This window comes from Barbus barbus, assembly GCF_936440315.1.
Source record: "Barbus barbus genome assembly, chromosome: 46".
Classification (NCBI taxonomy): Eukaryota; Metazoa; Chordata; class Actinopteri; order Cypriniformes; family Cyprinidae; genus Barbus; species Barbus barbus.
The window spans coordinates 8,662,881-8,683,062 of NC_136724.1; the positions used below are offsets into that span (position 1 = coordinate 8,662,881).

Here is a 20,182-nt window from a genome sequence, read left to right on the forward strand (position 1 = left end):
AAGTGAATAGTGCAGCAAAACAAAGTGCATAAATCCATCATAAGAAGTACTCCACATGGGTCCAAGGTATTAATAAAGGCTTTCTGAAGTGAATCAATGCATTTTTGTAATAATAATATCCATATTTAAAACTTTATAAACCGTAATCACTAACTTCCACTAACTGTCCTACAAGTGTTCAGGATAGAGTGGCATTCCAGCAGATGATGTAGGACAGGGGTGAAGATCTACCTTCCTGCAAAATTCAGCTCCTGCAACATTTTTCCAATCCTGCAACATTTTTCTTCACAATTCCTTGCTTTGTACTTCTAATTCATGACGTTTTTTTGTTTTGTTTTGCTCTCTCCTCTGTGCTTCCTCGTTTGACACTACTCACCGCAGCTTACGCTATGTCTACGTCATATGCTGGAAAACCACTCTATCGTGAATGCAAGTACGTCAGTTAGCGGAAGCTAGAAATTACAGTTTATAAGGTTTTAAATATGTATAATATTCTCACACCTAGGATGGCCTGAGTGTGAGTAAATCATAGGGTAATTTAAATTTTTGGGTGAACTATCCCTTCAAAATATACTCAACATAAATATTCTGTACCAGTCAGCATCCTAACTGAGCATTCCACCAGCCAATTAATCTGCTAGCTTAACCTGTGCCTTATAAATGATTATAACCATCAGCATACTATTTTAGCATTTCATTAAACAATTACCCTGTTGGCTCGGCTTAGCTATACCCTGTAAATGCACTACTCAGGATCTCAGTACTTCACCAACCAATTAGTCTGCTAGCTTATCCTATACCCCATATAAATGTTCAAATATAACATTTACCATACTAGCTTAGCATTCGACTAGCTCATTAGCCTGCTAGCCTATACAAATGTTCAGTTTATTATCCAGTTCCGTAGGATTTATACATACTACATACAGTTAGGTCCTGGACATATTTGGACATAGGTACAATTTTTATTATTTTAGCTGCTGACCAAAACATATTAAAGTTGCAGTTATATAATGAGTATGGGTTTAAAGTGCACACTCTGATCTTTAATCAGAGAGTATTCACATCAAAATTGGATGAAAGGTTAAGGAATTACAGCTCTTTAATATATATCGCCCCTTTCTCAAGGGCAGTGGTGTCAAAAGTATTCACATTCATTACTCAAGTAGAAGTATAGATACTAGGGTTTAAAAAGACTTCTGTAGAAGTTGAAGTATCAACTCAAGTTTTTTACTCAAGTAAAAGTGTAAAAGTACTGGTTTCAAAACTACTTAAAGTATAAAAGTAAAAGTAATGGAAGGAAAAAAAAATGCCATTAAGGACAAAAGCTTAGGCCGCGGCACAGGGGCCTATTGTGCACTACCCCACCTCCTCAAAAAAAATTTTTTTCTAAAGGCCATAATGACTATAATGTTATATTAAAATGTTAATGTTGAAAAATGTGGGATGCACTAGGCTACCTGTTTCAGCCGGATATGTGCCCACTGAAAATGAACGCATTTTAGTACAATGCAAATACATTAAAAAACCATATATGTGTACTACTGAGCATTAACGTGTTTCATGGAGCGGAAGATATGATGACTAGTTGCCTGTAAGTATTGTAATGTGCAAAAAGTCAAACTTCAGAGGCATGTCATCAATAACCTTTATTGGAATGTAAATGTACATCCAAGCTTAGCTACAGGAATCTGTGTGGGCAACGGACGAAGAGAAAGCACCCGTTTGATAAATGAGCCAGTAGTGGAGAAATAATAACTTTTAAGAAATAATCTTTTTTGAGTGTGGCGTGATTTGTGTCATGTGCAGGTGCGATGGATCGCGTACAAACCAATAGGGTGTCGGAATGGTATAGGTTTATATTCTCATCCAACCACAATTCACTCTATCCGGATGGCGCGATTTATCTGGATAGGTTTTTATTTTATTTTTGAGCGATGAGCAAGGGCGATGCTAGTATTTTCATTTTAGGGGGGCTCATCCCCCAATGATGGTATAATAATAAAAAAATAAAAAAATATTTACAAATAAATGTATTAATAGGGTAGGATGGTATACTAAACTTATTGCAGTATTCCACTGTATTGCATAGATGGGTATAACATCCGAGTACAAGCCAAATACAAGTCTACCTGATCTCACACACACACACACCTGTTTACTGTACAAACTAAAAATGTTACTGTTTGCATTACTAGTACAAATCTTTTTCTATTCTCAAGTACAAACAGAAAATTGTAAACATAAAACATCATATCACTTTAAACTTACACTGACTATCCATATTAGCAATATAAACAACACAGCTATAAGGCTGGACAATGGATTAAACTATGTGGGTGCTGTGATTAACTTTTAAAAGTAAAAAAATAAAAAATAAAAAAACCCAGCAAAACTGAAGCAGTCTGTGAGAAGGACACACAATGTTTCAATCTCTGTCAATCACTCTGATATGCAATTAAAATGAGTGCACTGCTGTCTGTCACTGTCTTTAATCACTTCTATGCATAACTGTATGGTAGTTAATGCCACATGCACTGTAATATTAAGTTCTATATTGAAAGCTAAATTTTCAAATGAAAATAGCAATAACGTGATCGTTTTATAAAGTATGCGTATAATGTGTTAAGGGCTTTCGCTGAAGGAAACAGCTGTGGTGTGATGAGTGGTGAATGCAGCGAAAACTTTACAGAAGATTGGAAACCGATTGCTCTCCCATGACTTTTTGTAAACTGTATTTAAGACAAAGAACTGCACAGATGTAGATATTATAACAATCTATCGATATAAACACACACCTTGTCCTCACCTCTGCGCCACAGCAGTCTGTGGATTGAAGAACGCGCAGAAAAATGGGGAGGAGCCGAAGTCTGCTGCCGTTTGAAATTTAAAGGGGAAGAATTGCAAGATTTTTAGGGGGGCTGAGCAGAAATTTAGGGGTGCTAAAGCCCCCCTAAAAATGACCTAGCAACGCCCATGACGATGACAAGCCGGAATGAAAACGAGCCAAAATGAAATAGGAGTAACGAGGCTATTTTTAAAATGTAAGGAGTAGAAAGTACAGATAATTGCGTGAAAATGTAAGGAGTAGAAGTAAAAAGTCGGCTGAAAAATAATTACTCAAGTAAAGTATAGATACCCAAAATTTCTACTTAAGTAAGGTAACGAAGTATTTGTACTTCGTTACTTGACACCTCTGCTCAAGGGACTATAAGTAAATGGACATTTGACTCAAAAGCTGTTTCATGGACAGATGTGGGCTATTCCTTTGTTATTTCTACATCAACTAAGCAGGTGAAAGTTCTGGGCCCGTATTCATGAAAAATCGTAGTGCTAAGAGTTGCTCCTAACAAAATTCTAAGAAAATTTTTAGAAATGTGGGTGTTTCCTCTTAAAATGAAAGAAAAGATCCTAGTAAAGAAAAAAGTAATTCAGAAACCATCTTAACCCTTAAAAGAGGTCTTAAGGTCCAAAATTGTTAGGAGTATGGACGGGGACTTTTAAGGGGCTTAAGAGTTTCTTTAGCAGTGGAGAAAATGGACAAAACATGAAAAGAGAGAAGAAATGTGTTGCACACAATGCATGACAGTGAGTTAATAAGACGCTACACATTAGATTGTGCAGGGATCATGTTTGTGACCGATCTTATTAAAGACCTGCCAACATCTCCGACACCACGCAGAAATGCCATAGCGCCAGAGATGGACGTAATCACTACATTAATATATTTGGCAACTGGAAGAATGCAACTATGCAGCAGTAATGATTTGGGTCTGTTACAACACTTATTATGTCGCTGTTCATTTCCTATAAAATATGTTAAGTATGACAGCATGGTAAATAAAAAATAAAGAACATATCTACATATATAATGTGTGTGTGTGTGTGTGTGTGAGAGAGAGTATGGTAAAACAGGAAAAATTACAAGTGAAGGCTTATAATAAACCCTACTCTTAAAAGCGCTCTTTTATTTCCTTCTTGGACAACAAACCAATCAGTCTTCAAAAGACTGTGTCATAGCTAGCAACGGGGTCAGCCCCGCCTCCTCACTAAGATAACCGTTTTTGTCTTTTCCTCGCTCAGAGTTGCTCTCAGATTGGTGCTGAATCACTTTTAAGCTAAGACTCCTAGTTACAAATTGTTAAGCTAAATTAGGAGTTCTCTAAAAGGATTCTTAGAATCTTTAGGAATACGGTCCCTGGAGTTGATTCTAAGTGTGCCATTTGGATTTGGAAGCTATTGCTGTGAACCCACATCATGCGGTCAAAGGAGCTCTCCAGACAGTTGTTAGGCTTCAAAATCAAAATAAATCCATCAGAGAGGCAGCAGGAACATTAGGAGTGGCCAAATCAACTGTTTGGTACATTCTGAGAAAAAAAAAGAAAAAAGAATGCACTGGTGAGCTTAGCAACATAAAAAGGCCTGGATGTCCATGGAGGACAACAGTGGTGGATGATTGGAGAATCCTCTCCATGGTAAAGACAAACCCTTTCACAACATCCAGCCAAGTGAAGAATACTCTCCAGGAGGTAGCCGTGTCACTGTCAAAGTCTACAATCAAGAGAAGACTATAGAGAGCACATAAAGAGGGTTCACCACAAGGTGCAAACAAGGCCTTATAAGGCTGGCCGCACACTAGACAGTTTTCAAATCTTAAACGATTTTAAAACCATGGGAGACCACAGACATGAAGACAGTTCAACTCATTTTTATCCTTATAATCCACTGAACGCGCACACTAGATGATTAGACCAGACCACGAGACCACACACTTGTCGATTGTAGGAGCGATTTCCCAGTGACACGTGATCTCACGGACACTCGCGAGATCAAACGTGACTTGAGAAGAAAAACAAATAGAGGACAATCAACGTTGTCAGCTGGCTCTCCTGGCGCGTGTTCTGTTTCACAGTAAAAAACAAAGTATAGAAAAGAATATGGGTGATGTTCTCTGCTTTCATGGCATTTTTGTGGATGCCAAGCCTATAGAAGCACACAACATCAGGTGATGCTTGCTCGCTCTCATTGGCTATCGCGGGTATCACGTCAGAGGCAGCCTGATCAAGAGTCATAAATATCAAACATTTTTGATATTTAGAATTTCAGTTTGGGGACGTTCCGTTAAATAATTGTAAAATATTTAACTCCAAAAAAATACAATGGAGGATTTTTTGGACAAAAAATCTGTTGCGACAAGCCACGAATTGGACCAAACCCCCTGCAAATCGGGCCTAAAATCGGCCTTAAAATCCTCTAGTGTGTGCAGCCAGGCTTAGTTTCAGTTTAGTTTGCATCAATCCTGGGTGATATTTACTTAGAAACATTTTATAAGATTTATATAATTATTATTTGATTTTGATTGACAGTTCAGTTTCACTTGTGACTGAACTGCTATCAGCTCTATAGCAAGATCATTTTTGTTATTTGTCCTCTTTCATCGACAAGTACTTTCTTCAGTGTGAATGTGTTTAAGTTCCTCATATTCTTCTATCTCTTAACCTTTGGCAAATGAGTTTTGAATCTCGCTGGACTTCTCACGAGAAGTGAATCACACTTGCTCTGTGTTGCAAGGCATGTGATTGGACAAAATTTCTCAGTTGGATGTGGAGTTAAGACATTGACAAATATGATTAAAAGATGAATATGAGACAAAACTACAGAATGTCACATTTTATTATTGGGTAATTCAACACAGATGTTTTACCAGCTAAGAAGTTCAGCACTTTTAGAGTTTCATCCCTCTATCTGATGTGAGAATAAGTATTGGAACAGTTGCCTCACAGGTCTTTTTAAGTGATCAGCTGTGTCCTGTTGCATTAATTCTTCACATATTAAAAGCAGGGAATGTGTCATATTAGTTATATCCATTACCTCTGTATTCTGAATCTTGCATTTGATGATTACACACACAAATCAGGATGAAGACGAGGGAGCTGACTTTGAGAGAAAAGCAAGCAATTTGGATGCTAAAAGAAAAGAGGAAGTTAATTAGACCTATAGCAAAAACAAAGGGCATGGAGAAATCAAGAGTTTGGAAACCACCAGCAACCAAAATCTACCTGATCGGCTGAGAAAACAACAGTAGTTGATGACAGACAAATCATAAAAGCTGTGAAAATGAACCCTAAAAGACGTGTCTGTAAAATCACCAACAACTTCCAGAAAGCTGGGGTGATGCTCTGACAATCTACTGTCCTCAGGAGACTTTAACACAGAATTACAGATGCTACACAGCAAGATGCAAACCTCTGACCAGCACCAAAAATAGAAAGGCAAGATTAGAGTTTGCAAAAAAGTACAAAGGTGAGCCAGAAGAGTTTTGGAACTGTGTTTATGGACCGATGAGACAAAGATGAACCTTTATCTAAGTGATGGGAAAGCAAAAATGTGGAGAAAAAAAGGGAACTGCAATGATCCCAAGCATACGGCCTCATCTGTAAAGCCTGGTGGAGGTGGTGTCGTGGCATGGGCATGCATGGCTGCCTCTGGAACAGGCCCTCTCAACTTTACTGATGACGTAATGTATGATGACAGTAGCAGAATGAATTTGGAAGGGTATAAAACCATCTCGCCTACCAATATTCAAGAAAATGCCACCAGATTCATTGGAAAGTGCTTCATATTGCATCAGGACAATGACCCAAAACACCCTGCCAGTTCAGTCAAGGAATTTATAAGGGCAAAGAAATGGAAAGGCTTAGATTGCCCAAGTCAATCTCCAGATTTATATTCGATCGAACATTAATTTCACCAGCTGGAGAGGAGAGTAAAGGCAGAAACTCCCCAAAACAAGCAACAATCGGAATTGGCTGCATTAAAGGCTGGGAAAAGCATTTCAAAGGATGAGACCAAGAGTCTGGTGATTTCTATGGGTCACAGACTCACTGCTGTGATTGTGCGCAAGGGATTTGCGACTAAATAATAGCTTTTATTCTTTTATATCTGCCTTATGTTCAATTGTCCCAATACTTATGCTTACATAAATGAGTGGGATGAACTCTAAAAGTGCTGTCATTTTTATTTGGTAAAACATATGTGTTGAAACGGCTAATAATAAAATGTGACATTCTGTAATTTTGTCTCATATTCTTCTTTTAATCATATTTTCAAATGTCTTGACTCCACAGCCAACAGAGCAATTTTGTCTTTACTGTCCCAATACTTTTGGAGGGCACTGTGTGTGTGTGTGTGTGTGTATATATATATATATATATATATATATATATATATATATATATATATATATATATATATATATATATATATATATATATATAGATTGCACAGATACTATTTTAACTGAACTGAGTGGGACGATAACATCACTGAATTCAATAATGAAATGCCTTTAGCTGAAGTATTTAATCTTGCCATTTCACATTATTGACACACTATTTTCCTATATGATACTGTAAAGTTGCTTTGACACAATCTGTATTGTTACAAGCACTATATAAATTAAGGTGACTTGACTATATATATATATATCAATTTAGTTTTTTTAATATGACTGAAATAATCTGACTACATTATATTACACATGAAGTACATTTTTTATTAACTTAACATTTTTACGACATGTAAATTAAATTTGTGTGAACAATGTCCTTAATTAACAAGTGTTCAAATGTGGTCTTGGGCTGTCACTTTTCATGATAAACAGATACAGTGCAAAGACTACTTGGTGTGAAAGTCATACAGCTGAAAGCATCTTGCATGTCATACACAAGGAGATTTCAGTACCAAAACCTGGTTTGACAGTTTCACTACTCAGGTACAAAGTTATGTTTTTTTTTTTCTGCGAAGGAACCCGCGATTGTACTATGAAGTTGAGGTATTGTGCCCACGGGTTTGTAATTTTTCTTTCTCAGTTTAGACCACAGTAACGTAGAACAAAACGGTTGTCTCCAGGCAGTACAGGGTCTGGGAAAGTGTTCTCACAGGATGTGACACATACAGTTAATAGCAGTGTGTGAGACAAAAGGAATCACCTGTGATCAACTGTGAGAACAAACACCCTGAGAAAATGTATTTAAAAAAATAAATAAATAAAAGATATATTTTCTCTGGTCCACAACATTCACTCACAAACATATATGTTTATGTGTTTTTCTTTGAAAAACAGCACATTATAGTTTTAGCTGGTTAAAGCCGGTTATGAACTACAGTTACCTGTCCATTAAATCAGTCCGCCTTGACCCCTAAGGATATCCGTTTGTAATGCCTGATCAAACAGAAATAAAATACCGTTAGGTCCATATATATTTGGACACTGACACAATTTTCATAATTTCGGCTCTGTATGCCACCAGAAAAGAATTAAAATCAAACAATCAAGATGAAATTGTAAGCTTAAGCTTTAATTCAAGGGGTTGAACAAAAATCTAACATAAAATGCTTAGGAATTAGCATTTTATGAAAGTCTTATAGTTTGCCCAATGTAACCAAGAGTTGAGTTATGTCCCATGAGAGGAATGAGCCAGCTATTTGTGAGGGGTAAAAGGAACTAAGGAAGAACTAAAAATTCAGAGAAGAAAGAAAAAAAGTGGAAGTAAACGTGGCCTAGAAGGCCTGAAAACCTAACTGGGTTTTTTTCAAAATTTGTTGTATCTAACTAATACTGTATCTGATTAATATCATAGTGGTTCTACTCCAAGTTGTCACATAGAGAATGTTTTACAAAGGCAGTATCTACATAATCATAAGATTCTGAGTAAAATTCCAACAACACCGTACTGTCACGTTCCCTCTCGGGAGACAAGGAGCGAGGAGACGTAGGAGTACCAAAAATCCTTTTATTTGGTGAGACGCACACAAAGAGACGAGGAGCTTGGGGAGAGACGAACATCTATGACGATTATGACGATTAAGACCGGACACAGGGGCTAGGAAACACAGGGATTATAAACACAGGGAAATACGGAACAGGTGTGGACTAATCAAAACACAGGGCTAGGGACTAATTAAACTAATGAAGACAAACGAGGACAGGAACAGGAAGGCCAAATATGGGCACAGGAGGAGGGGAAACACAAGACAAGGACTGACATTACGCCCCCCTCCGGAAGGCGTGTCCTCACGCCTAACACCATCCAATGGGGAGGGGGGGTGGGCGCTCTGGAGGCCTCCAGGGCGGTGCCCGTTCCAGGGGCCATGGCGGGTCAGGGGACTCGGGAGGCCATGGCGGGTCAGGGGACTCGGGAGGCCATGGCGGGTCAGGGTACTCGGGAGGCCAGGGCGGGTCAGGGGACTCGGGAGGCCAGGGCGGGTCAGGGGACTCGGGAAGCCACAGCCTATTTTTTTCGGGTCGTGTGGCCTTGGCCCTTGGCCCGGCCACACAGGCTGTGACCCTCTTACCCCCCCCCAAAATTTTCTTGGGGAAGCTCCCCCCTGGGAGCCACAGAGGAGCGGACTCTGTCGGGCGCTCTTGCAGCGCGGACTCTGTCGGGCGCTCTTGCAGCGCGGACTCTGTCGGGCGCTCTTGCAGCGCGGACTCTGTCGGGCGCTCTTGCAGCGCGGACTCTGTCGGGCGCTCTTGCAGCGCGGGGCTGGACAGAACCAGCGGGAACGTGCGTGGAGCCGGCACTGGAGGGCACGTGCGTGGAGCCGGCACTGGAGGGCACGTGCGTGGAGCCGGCACTGGAGGGCACGTGCGTGGAGCCGGCACTGGAGGGCACGTGCGTGGAGCCGGCACGGGAGGGCGCTCGGGAAGCGCGGACACCTGGGGGCGCTCTTGCAGCGCGGAAACTTGGGGACGCTCTTGACGAGCTGGGCTGGACGGAACCAGCGGGAACTCAGGGGGGCACGGGCGTGGAGCCGGCACTGGAGGGCACGTGCGTGGAGCCGGCACTGGAGGGCACGTGCGTGGAGCCGGCACTGGAGGGCACGTGCGTGGAGCCGGCACTGGAGGGCACGTGCGTGGAGCCGGCACTGGGGGGCGCTCTGGAAGCGCGGACACTTGGGGGCGCTCTGGAAGCGCGGACACTTGGGGGCGCTCTGGAAGCGCGGACACTTGGGGGCGCTCTGGAAGCGCGGACACTTGGGGGCGCTCTGGAAGCGCGGACACTTGGGGGCGCTCTGGAAGCGCGGACACTTGGGGGCGCTCTGGAAGCGCGGACACTTGGGGGCGCTCTGGAAGCGCGGACACTTGGGGGCGCTCTGGAAGCGCGGACACTTGGGGGCGCTCTGGAAGCGCGGACACTTGGGGGCGCTCTGGAAGCGCGGACACCTGGGGGCGCTCTGGAAGCGCGGACACCTGGGGGCGCTCTGGAAGCGCGGACGGAACCAGCGGGAACTCAGGAGGGCTGGGCGGAACCAGCGGGAACTCAGGAGGGCTGGGCGGAACCAGCGGGAACTCAGGAGGGCTGGGCGGAACCAGCGGGAACTCAGGAGGGCTGGACGGCACCAGCGGGAACTCAGGAGGGCTGGACGGCACCAGCGGGAACTCAGGAGGGCGCTCTTGAAGCGCGGGGTTGCGCGGGTGCTCTGGGCTGAGGACAGCAGCAGTGCTGGGAAGAGTGGGGTGGCCGGAACATTTGGCAGGGCATGTGGAGGGTCCTGGCGAGCGGTGAGCTGGTGAGGCCGGGTTGTTCTCGGGTTGGGTTGGACGAAGATCAGTTTGACATTCTTCGACTTCGAAATCAATGCCATGTACATTGAGGACATAATTTATCAGCCCGATAAGAGAAAAACTGGACGTGGGGATATCGCAGCTGATGACATCCTTGTCCAACCCAAACCGAAAACACACACCGAGTGAGGCGTCAATCCAGCTCACCTCGTTGGAAAGCTCAAGGAACTCCTCAACATACTCTACCAACTCCCGACCATCCTGCCGCAGACACCAAAGCCTGTCCTCAGCCATAGTGTTGTTGTGGGTCCGGTCTTCTGTCACGTTCCCTCTCGGGAGACAAGGAGCGAGGAGACGTAGGAGTACCAAAAATCCTTTTATTTGGTGAGACGCACACAAAGAGACGAGGAGCTTGGGGAGAGACGAACATCTATGACGATTATGACGATTAAGACCGGACACAGGGGCTAGGAAACACAGGGATTATAAACACAGGGAAATACGGAACAGGTGTGGACTAATCAAAACACAGGGCTAGGGACTAATTAAACTAATGAAGACAAACGAGGACAGGAACAGGAAGGCCAAATATGGGCACAGGAGGAGGGGAAACACAAGACAAGGACTGACACGTACTGGTTTTTATGTTGTTTTTAAACACTTCACTTTCAAGTTTTGTGCGAGAACGCAAAAGTTTTGCAAGCAAATTTTTTCAGGAGAATGCAATAATTTTTTGAGGGAGCACAAAAGATTTGTGGGTGAACATCTCATTGTTTTCCCATCTCCATGTCCATTATATAGGTCATTTAATTATAGTTTCCCAGTGTGACCACTTACTGCCATTATGTGACAACATGACCACCAGTGGAAAATCAAAGAACACAGTGAGGGGAATTCTGGTATTTCATGATAGTGAAAAGTTAGCCACACCATCCTCATCTAAAATTTTTTTTTTCACTTTCCTTTTTTTAGTTATTTTTGATCGTTTTGTTTTGTTTTCTCTTCCTTCTCTCAAGGTCCTGCAACTCATAGTATTCCTATATTAAATTATATTGATCATACAAGCATTACAGGTGAGTTTACATTTTTGAGTTCAAACAGACCTATAAAAATATGTTTGTGGTTCAGTACCATTTGCTCTTTTTCAAGAATTACTATAGTGTTTGCCAGTTTTATTTACATGGTTGTCAATGATTTTGTTCTAACATTTAGTCATGTAATTTCTTGTGAAAAATTAAGATGGGCTTGTTCCTCTGTTTAAATTATTTATTTACCTGTTGTTTATTTAATTGTTACCCTTGTTGTGTTCAATGTACCAAGTCTTGTATTTTATGAGTGTTTGTTTGTTTCTTTATGTGTATGTCATGCATGAAAGCAGCAGCAAGCCAGAAGCTTTCATCTTTTGAGTCATAACAACCCACTTCTCCATAAAGTAGCTTCAGTCATATTAGAGAGGACAGATACAGTTCAGAGCAGAAGGCAATGGGTATCTACAGTCAAAATGTATTTTTTGTACATTGTTGATGCAGAACTGTCATATGAAGGGGCTGACGTTACTATTCTCAGACACGTGACTTTGTGGTCTTATAAACTAGTGAAGTCAATGGGGAAAGCTTATTCATCACTGAACTGTTGTTAAACTCTTGGTTATCTGTTGTGACTCTCCTGAGAGACAGAACATGGATGTCTTTACAACCTCAGACTGTAAGTATCACAAATAATTAAAAATTATATTACATTCAATATGACTGTATAAACAATAAACAACCTTTTAAAAGACTGGAGTTATAGATTAATAGATCAGCTGTATTAGTCATGTTAGCCCATTAGGTTAGACTTTTTAACTGTTAACTGCTTTGGTCCTATATGTTCACTATTTGATTAAATGAATCACATGGTATAAATCAACTGAATAATTTAAGTACCACAAAGGACTCTGTGTTTACCTTAATGATTTCTGGCTTCCAACAAGAATATAATTTTTTTCTGAAGGGTTTAAAAGAGAGTTTTCATCACTGCTTCATGTCATTGCACTCTTCAATATGATATTTTGCACTAATCACGTTTTCTCTTTTAATAGATGAAAGTGATTCTTTTAATTACACAGATTTTACAGAATTGGTGAGTATTATTATATATGATATTATATTTTGTGGAGTCCAAAATTCTGGTTTAAAATCTTCTGTTTTGCATAATATTGAGTTAAAGCTAAATGACATACAGTATACTGTCAATGTGGTCACATTTTGCATTAGTAAATTAAAAAGCTCTAAAATATGTCAAGTGTTTTTTTCTTTCTTTCTTTCTTTCTTTCTTTCTTTCTTTCTTTCTTTCTTTCTTTCTTTCTTTCTTTCTTTCTTTCCCTCCCCATAACAACTGTTCAAGTCAACATTAGAACGCTGCCCACAGCAAATCTTAAGTGTCAGTCAAGTAAAACTACATGCATCTTTATCTTCACATCTTACTACCTCATGCACCTCTTGGATTAAGATCATACAGACAGATTTGACTTTTGATGTTTGACTTTTTTTGAGTTTCCAAATTGATTTTTTTTTTAAACAACACGATGAAACGATTTTCCACTGTGTGCGTCACATATGTATGTATGTATGTCAGGATGGAACAGAATTTAGTGCTTGACATGCTCCAAAGGGGGTCTGAGTATGAAGACCTCTGGGGGGAGGGGGTGATGCTCTATCTGTTTGTGCACGCTTTAGAAAGGGTTGAAAGAGGATGTGGTGTACTTGTGTGGTTTCTCCACTAGAGACACCTGCACTTGAGCTAAGCTGTGGAACATGTTTCATAAATTTAGATTGTCAGAGCTCGCTGGGGTGTGATGTCACACAGAGTCACACTTTACAGATCAACTGGATTACAGCTCCAAAATGGCGAGAGACTGTTGTACCACTGTAGACAGGAAGTGGTTGTCAGTTGAGTAGAAGATTGTCTGAAAACACAGTGGGAAACAAACTTTTAAATTTCATAGTCAGCATTTTGACAAGCAATAACCTAATTTCAATAAAACTACATTACTAACATCATCAAACTACCATGGTATGCAGAATTTAAATGGAAGTAAGAGAATTTAAAGAAATATTTAACACTATAAAATTATAGAATTCTCGCTGTGATAGCACAATGACTGCTACTTCTACATGCTCATAGCGATGATTGACAGGACAGAATGATTAGGCTGCTCCTGAACCTATGTTTGGAACTTCATCTTATGAAGCCATATAACTGTATGTATGGTGACTTTAGACATGACACATGCAGTTTTGATGACAATAACAATGTTTTAGTTTTTAGTTTAGTTTATTTCATTTATTTATACAGGGACAATGCACAACAAAAGTGTTGTGCCAGAGTTAACTATAAAGCTAATTTACATCTGTAGTCCCTGGGCAGGATGTTGTTACAAAATTACAATATTCAGTCGCAAACAATACAATACATACAAAACATACAATATCACATCATGCTCCATTAAATTAAAAAAGTCAATGATGACATATTTAATTTCCTTAAGCCATACTTTAAGCGTAGTTTTAAAAATACTAAATGTTGTGCACTCTCTAATATAAACAGGTATTGTTTATATTAGATTGTTTACATGTGATGTCAATGGAAGGTGAGCAGCTGTGACGTGACAAGTTTTAACTGGAAATGCAAATTAAATAATGTAGGGGAAGCTTATTAGTAACAACTTAAATTTTCTTCATCATAATAAATTAATCACATATCTTCAGAAGACTTGCACAAAATATTTACATAATATAGTGCAAAAGTCATATGGACTGCTTTTATGATTTTTTAAAATGTTTTCCATATTGGCAGTCCAAATTCAAAACAGAGGCCAGTATGTTCCTCGAAACCTCTCCTTTTGTGTTCTACAGAAGAAATAATGTTCATTTAGATCAGTGGTTCTTAATTCCATTCCTCACATACCACCGCTCTGCATATTTTGCGTCTCTTATTTAACGCACCTGATTCAGCTCAATAGAAGAGAGCTCCATGCATGAACTGTGTTCCGATTGACATGGTCCCTACATAGCTCCCTACTCCCTGAGCAAGTTTACTTCACTTCGGAACATTTATTTACAAATTTACGCTACACCATGGCCTGCAATGTCTTCACACACAGACAAAACGTACTAGTGAAGTATGGAGTGTGACATAATATACCTCTGTAAACAAATAAAATTTAAATTCACATCTCACACACTTTAATGCCCTTTGAATGGAACATGTACGCTCTTTGAACTGGAATCATGGGTGGAATATCCTGTGATGTCCACTTCGCAGGGCACTTACGGTCAAATACAAGAAGTGTCTGAAGTGATGAGATGCATACAAATTGTGCAGAGAGGTGCTATGCAAGGATGGAATCGAGAACCACTGCTTTAGATGATTGGTACAGTTGGTTTTCAAGAAGTACTTCTATAAATCAAATGAAACAGTCATTGCACAGAATTTGAATTGCCTGAATATATCAAATTTTTACATTTCAGACAACTGATACTGATGACTATGAATCAGACCTGGGTGGATTATGTAACAAAGAGTTGGTACGACAGTTCAGTAAGACCTTCGAGCCCCCTCTCTACTGGATCATCTTTGTCGTGGGGGCTTTGGGCAACCTACTGGTCGTCTGTATCTTCACAACTGTGCGAAACCGCCTCAAGACCATGACTGATGTGTACCTGCTGAGCCTGGCAGTGGCTGATCTTCTCTTCCTAGGCACACTGCCTTTCTGGGCAACAAATGCTGCTCAGGGCTGGGTGTTCAGCCAGGCCATTTGCAAAGGAGTTTCTGCGGTCTACAAGATCAACTTCTTCGCTAGCATGCTCTTACTCACCTGCATTAGTGTGGACCGCTACATTGCCATTGTTCATGTAACCGAAGCTCACAACTACAAAAACAAACGAATGCTATATAGTAAGATAACTTGTGTTTTTGTGTGGCTCACCTCTTGCCTCTTAGCTCTACCAGAATTTATCTTCTCTAAAGTGAAAAACATTGACCCCCAGAGCACTTCCTGTGTCATGGTGTATTCAATCACAGACAACAATCGTACCAAAGTCTTGGTATTGGCTTTACAGATCAGTGTCGGCTTCCTACTCCCATTGCTTGTCATTGTGTTGTGTTACTCAGTCATTATTCGTAAACTCACGCAGGCTCGAAGCTTTGAAAAACACAAGGCTCTAAGGGTCATCTTTGCAGTTGTGGCTGCTTTTGTTCTCTCACAGTTACCATTCAATGGATATCTGATTATAGAAGCAGGCCAAGCCAACAATGCTACAATAACAAACTGTGAAGTCATGCAAAGCTTAGACATGGCTGGGCAAATTGTGAAGTGTCTTGCCTACACACACTGTTGTCTGAATCCCATCCTGTACGTATTCATCGGCGTTCGCTTTCGGAAGGATCTCTTCAGCCTGCTTCAGCGGATGTCCTGTGGCCTGGGACTGGTCAACAACAGCAAACTGCAACAAGTTCCCAAGAGGCCCTCTGTTATGTCTGACACTGACACCACCCCTGTTTTTTCTTTATAGACCAGCCTACAGTATTGACAACCTTTTAAAAAACTTGGTCTACATCTACAGAGTGTCATTTTTATAGGAGTTATAGGTCCTTATAACTGCAAACATTTTTGGGCAAGGCCTTTTAAATGTGCTTTATGATAGTATTATTCCTGTATAGTTATCTGGCTGTACATGATGGTAGATTGTGGAGACATGGGTTTTGTACATATATTCTGTTCTTGAGCATTTAACCACAATTTTGGCAAGGATGATTGCAGTTAGAGCAATGTAATGTATGTTATGGGTATACTGTTATGATTGACATACTTTTTTTTAGAAAACATGTTGCAAACATATTGTAAAGTGTAAATAGATTTTGAGAACTTGGAGATTTCTTATTTTTTTTAGTGAAATTAATTAAATTTTGTATTATAAATAAAGTGAAAATTTTATTTTATAAAGATTTCTGATTTTCTTTTCATAAAATCTATATATTTTTTCATGTGTTTATTCACTTTGGGCCCCATGGATCTTTAGAAACAAATTACAATTCTGTACAAAATTACAGCTTGTGGCTGGTTATGAAAGAACTAGTACATTATTATTTCAGTCTGTGTTAGATCATAGTGTAATTATTAATATTTAGCAGATGTAAGCGATGAAGGGGCGTGCATGATAAAAAAGTATCCAAGTTGCCTAAAGTAGAAGAAAAACTATTAATATGTCCAATAGAACAGTACAGAAGTTATAATACAGACATGATGTGCTCAAGTAATAAGTTTAATGGTCATTTATGGTCAATAAGTCATTCACTTGTAAGGGGAAATAACAGACTTTGCACCAGATTAGGAGCACTCCAGGGCACTGGTATTGGTTAATTTATGCCTGTACAAGCATAGATGGTGTACCACAAGGCACAACCCAGGGGGGAAAAAAAGTCTGAAGAAGGGAATGGTGCAGATACAGCTGCTGATAGACTCTGTAAGGAGGCTAAAACTCCTGCTTGGTTCAGGATTCACCAGCAGGAAAATAAAAATAATAAAACAAATGTGTTTGATGTCTGAAAAGAATTCTGTCATAATTTACTTTCCATCGTATCATTTCAAACTGTATGACATTCGTGAATATTTGAATATCCTGGCCACTCTTTTCAAAATATCAAAGTGAATGGTGACCATATCTGTCAAGCTACAAAATTACAAAAAAGCACCATAGAGGTATTATAAAAGTGGTCTGATAACTTTTCTGAGGTCTACAACATTTTTTTCAATGCTTCTTAAGCATTTTGAAAACAAACTTGATATTTTCCATATAGATTCTGGAAATATATCTTGTTAATAATGATATTACTCATAAACAAATTATCATTGATTACCCCCAGGTCTTGTTTTGTTTAAACCCCAGCAGAAGCCATATGGTGTTTTTAGCATTGTGTAACGTATTTTCTGTGGTAAGAGAAACTTTGTGAATGTGGCTTCTCTGCACTGCCATGTTTTCACTATGACTGTTATGGCTGGTGTGGATTGAGAAAAATGTTGAATAATGAAAAAAGGTCTGGTTGGCATGCACCTTGCGTTATGGTAGTAATGGTATGGTGACACAGCAGATTTATGCTGTGTTAAATACAGAATTAGACCATGCATGCAGAGTCTAAATGACATATCAGCTGCCACAACAGTAGTGCAGAGTTATACAATTGCTGGAAAAAGATGATAACATTAGTGACACAAATATTTATAAATCGTTTCAGAATTGCAGATCGGTTGTTTTTGTCTTCTCAACAAGATAGAATAATGATGGTGTTTCAAGACTTATAATGCATGTACACAATACACAATGCACACACACACACAAACACACACACACACACACACACACACACACACACACACACACACACACATACACATATATATATATATATATATATATATATATATATATATATATATATATACACAGTATATATAGCAATTTATATATTAATAATATTAATTTACTACATTCATTGCAATTTTTTGAAAATGTGGTTCTGTGTTTTTCTTTGTGGTGTTGATAATGTTCTTTTTCCAAAGCACGAGACAAACAAGTATGATGTTATTGAGGTTTAGAGGGTTTAGAGAGAGGCTGTACCTGCAGCCTTAAGGTGAGACCACAGCTTCAGCACTAACATCCATCCGCATACTCTCTCTCCCTCACACTCCACTGTCTCACTTTCTCTCTCTCTGCTTCACATTCTTCTCACGAGAGGAAACTGTCAATCATGTCAACAACATTCTGTATGCATGCTAATGCTATATCTATGCTTCTGTGCTAACACTCACTGTACAGAAAATATGTAGTAAATGACTGAAATATGGGAACCTTTCTAGGACTCTCTTCTTTGGAGCACATCCCTTCTGAAACGACCCATCACTCACTCAACTCAGAAAGTTAGAATGTTTTGGTAAAATACTTACCCTGCAAACATGTTCTTGCGGGGCCCTTGTTGGCTTTTTGTGGGCACCGCAGGCTCTCTGTGAGCAGCCCACACTAGCGGACTGCCCACATTAATCCAATGATGGCCCAGTGTGGGCCAGCCCATTTGGGCCCAGAGCAAATTTTGTATCCTTTGGGCCCATGCAGGTTTTGTGTAGGCAGCCCTGTAATGCAACTAGGAGAATACAAACAACATTGACTGGCCATTCTTTAGTTGAACTGAAGTTGAACTGGAATGGTTCAAACCAAAAGAGACCTTTTCAGAACCTATTGTTTCATATAGGCCAGAGAACCTCAAATCTGGCTCACGAGATCCACTTTCCTGCAGATTTTAGTTCTAACCTTAATCAAACACACCTGAGCATGTCAGGGGGGTGAGTCAAAGTTGATCAAAGTTTGGGCTAAACTCTGCAGGAAAGTGGATCTCACAAGCTGTATTTGAGGTGTAACAGACTTGAGCCTGTTAATAAGACTTTTGTGGGCATTTTCTTCCTTACCACTAGGGATGCTAGGGTGTATTAGGTTTCCTTAAGTAAATCCATGTGATAGAATGAGTTAGCAAAAGCAAGCAGCAGTAGCCAGCATGGCTCACCTGCTGAACACACTAATCAAGTTTCCATCCAGATTTTGCGCTTTGTTATCGACAAAGAGATATGCATAAAAAAAAAAACTTTGCGAAATTTGCTGTCTGGTGTGCATCATGACGTCATCCCTAAAAAAAATTAATTGTCGCATTAGTTTTGGTGTATCGCAAAAAAAAAGGTTGCCCTTGAGCTGTTTCCATACATAATTTATCCTATTGCGTAAATTATAGGCTAGGCTAGCTGTTCTTCATCCATTTGAAACAAAAAAAAAGCCTATATTAAATTGTATAGGCCTGCATAAAATAATTTTTATTAAGTGTCATGACTTTTTTGTACTTTGTTATAGACTAGATAGATAGGCCACTGTTGATAATCAAACAATTATCAGAAACAGTTGCAGTTGTATTATAATTTTTCTGATTAACGTTTATAGGAAATAGGAATGTTCATTCCGGTTATTTTATTTATCCTAACTGACGGTCGTTAATGTTACGTGGTGGACGAGACGTGCGGATCCATTTGCAAAGCTTTATTATGAAACATGGTCAAGACAGGCAGGGTCGAATAACCAGCAAACAGGTATGTTGAGGGCAAGACAGAAGAGTGGTCAGTAAACAGGCGTGGTCGACGATCGGCGTACAATATCCAAGCAGGGCAAGGCAGAGAGAATAATCCAGGAACACGGGCAGGAATCAAAACACCGAGGAAAACTATGAACAGAGAACGCTTGGTATGCAGACTAGGCTAACAATACTCGGCCGTGAGCAAGAGCAAGTCCCAGACTTAAATAATGAGTGATGGTGATTGTGAAATTGTGATCAGGTGTGGGCGAGATAGTGAACAGGTGTGCGTGTCGTCAGTGCAAAGGATTGTGGGAAATGGAGTCCAGTGTGTTGTGAGTGAAGTCAATGTGGTGAACGGGTGACCTCTAGTGGTGGTTGACCGGGAGAGCATGGACCAGATTCGTGACAGTTAAGCCATATTAACCGTTAACCGACAAGATTATGTTAAATTAAAATTAAATT

General features: G+C 40.0%; 1 protein-coding gene across 1 annotated transcript; it reads left to right on the top strand.

Annotated features, from left to right (window-relative positions):
* Nucleotides 1–11,994: 11,994 nt before the first annotated feature.
* On the top strand, nt 11,995–17,157 carry LOC306864769 (C-C chemokine receptor type 9-like). Its single transcript, XM_079408987.1, has 3 exons — nt 11,995–12,274; nt 12,651–12,691; nt 15,082–17,157. Exons 1-3 carry the CDS (start codon nt 12,250–12,252, stop codon nt 16,123–16,125), a joined length of 1,110 nt encoding a protein of 369 aa, XP_079265113.1. The 5' UTR covers nt 11,995–12,249; the 3' UTR covers nt 16,126–17,157.
* Nucleotides 17,158–20,182: the final 3,025 nt, after the last annotated feature.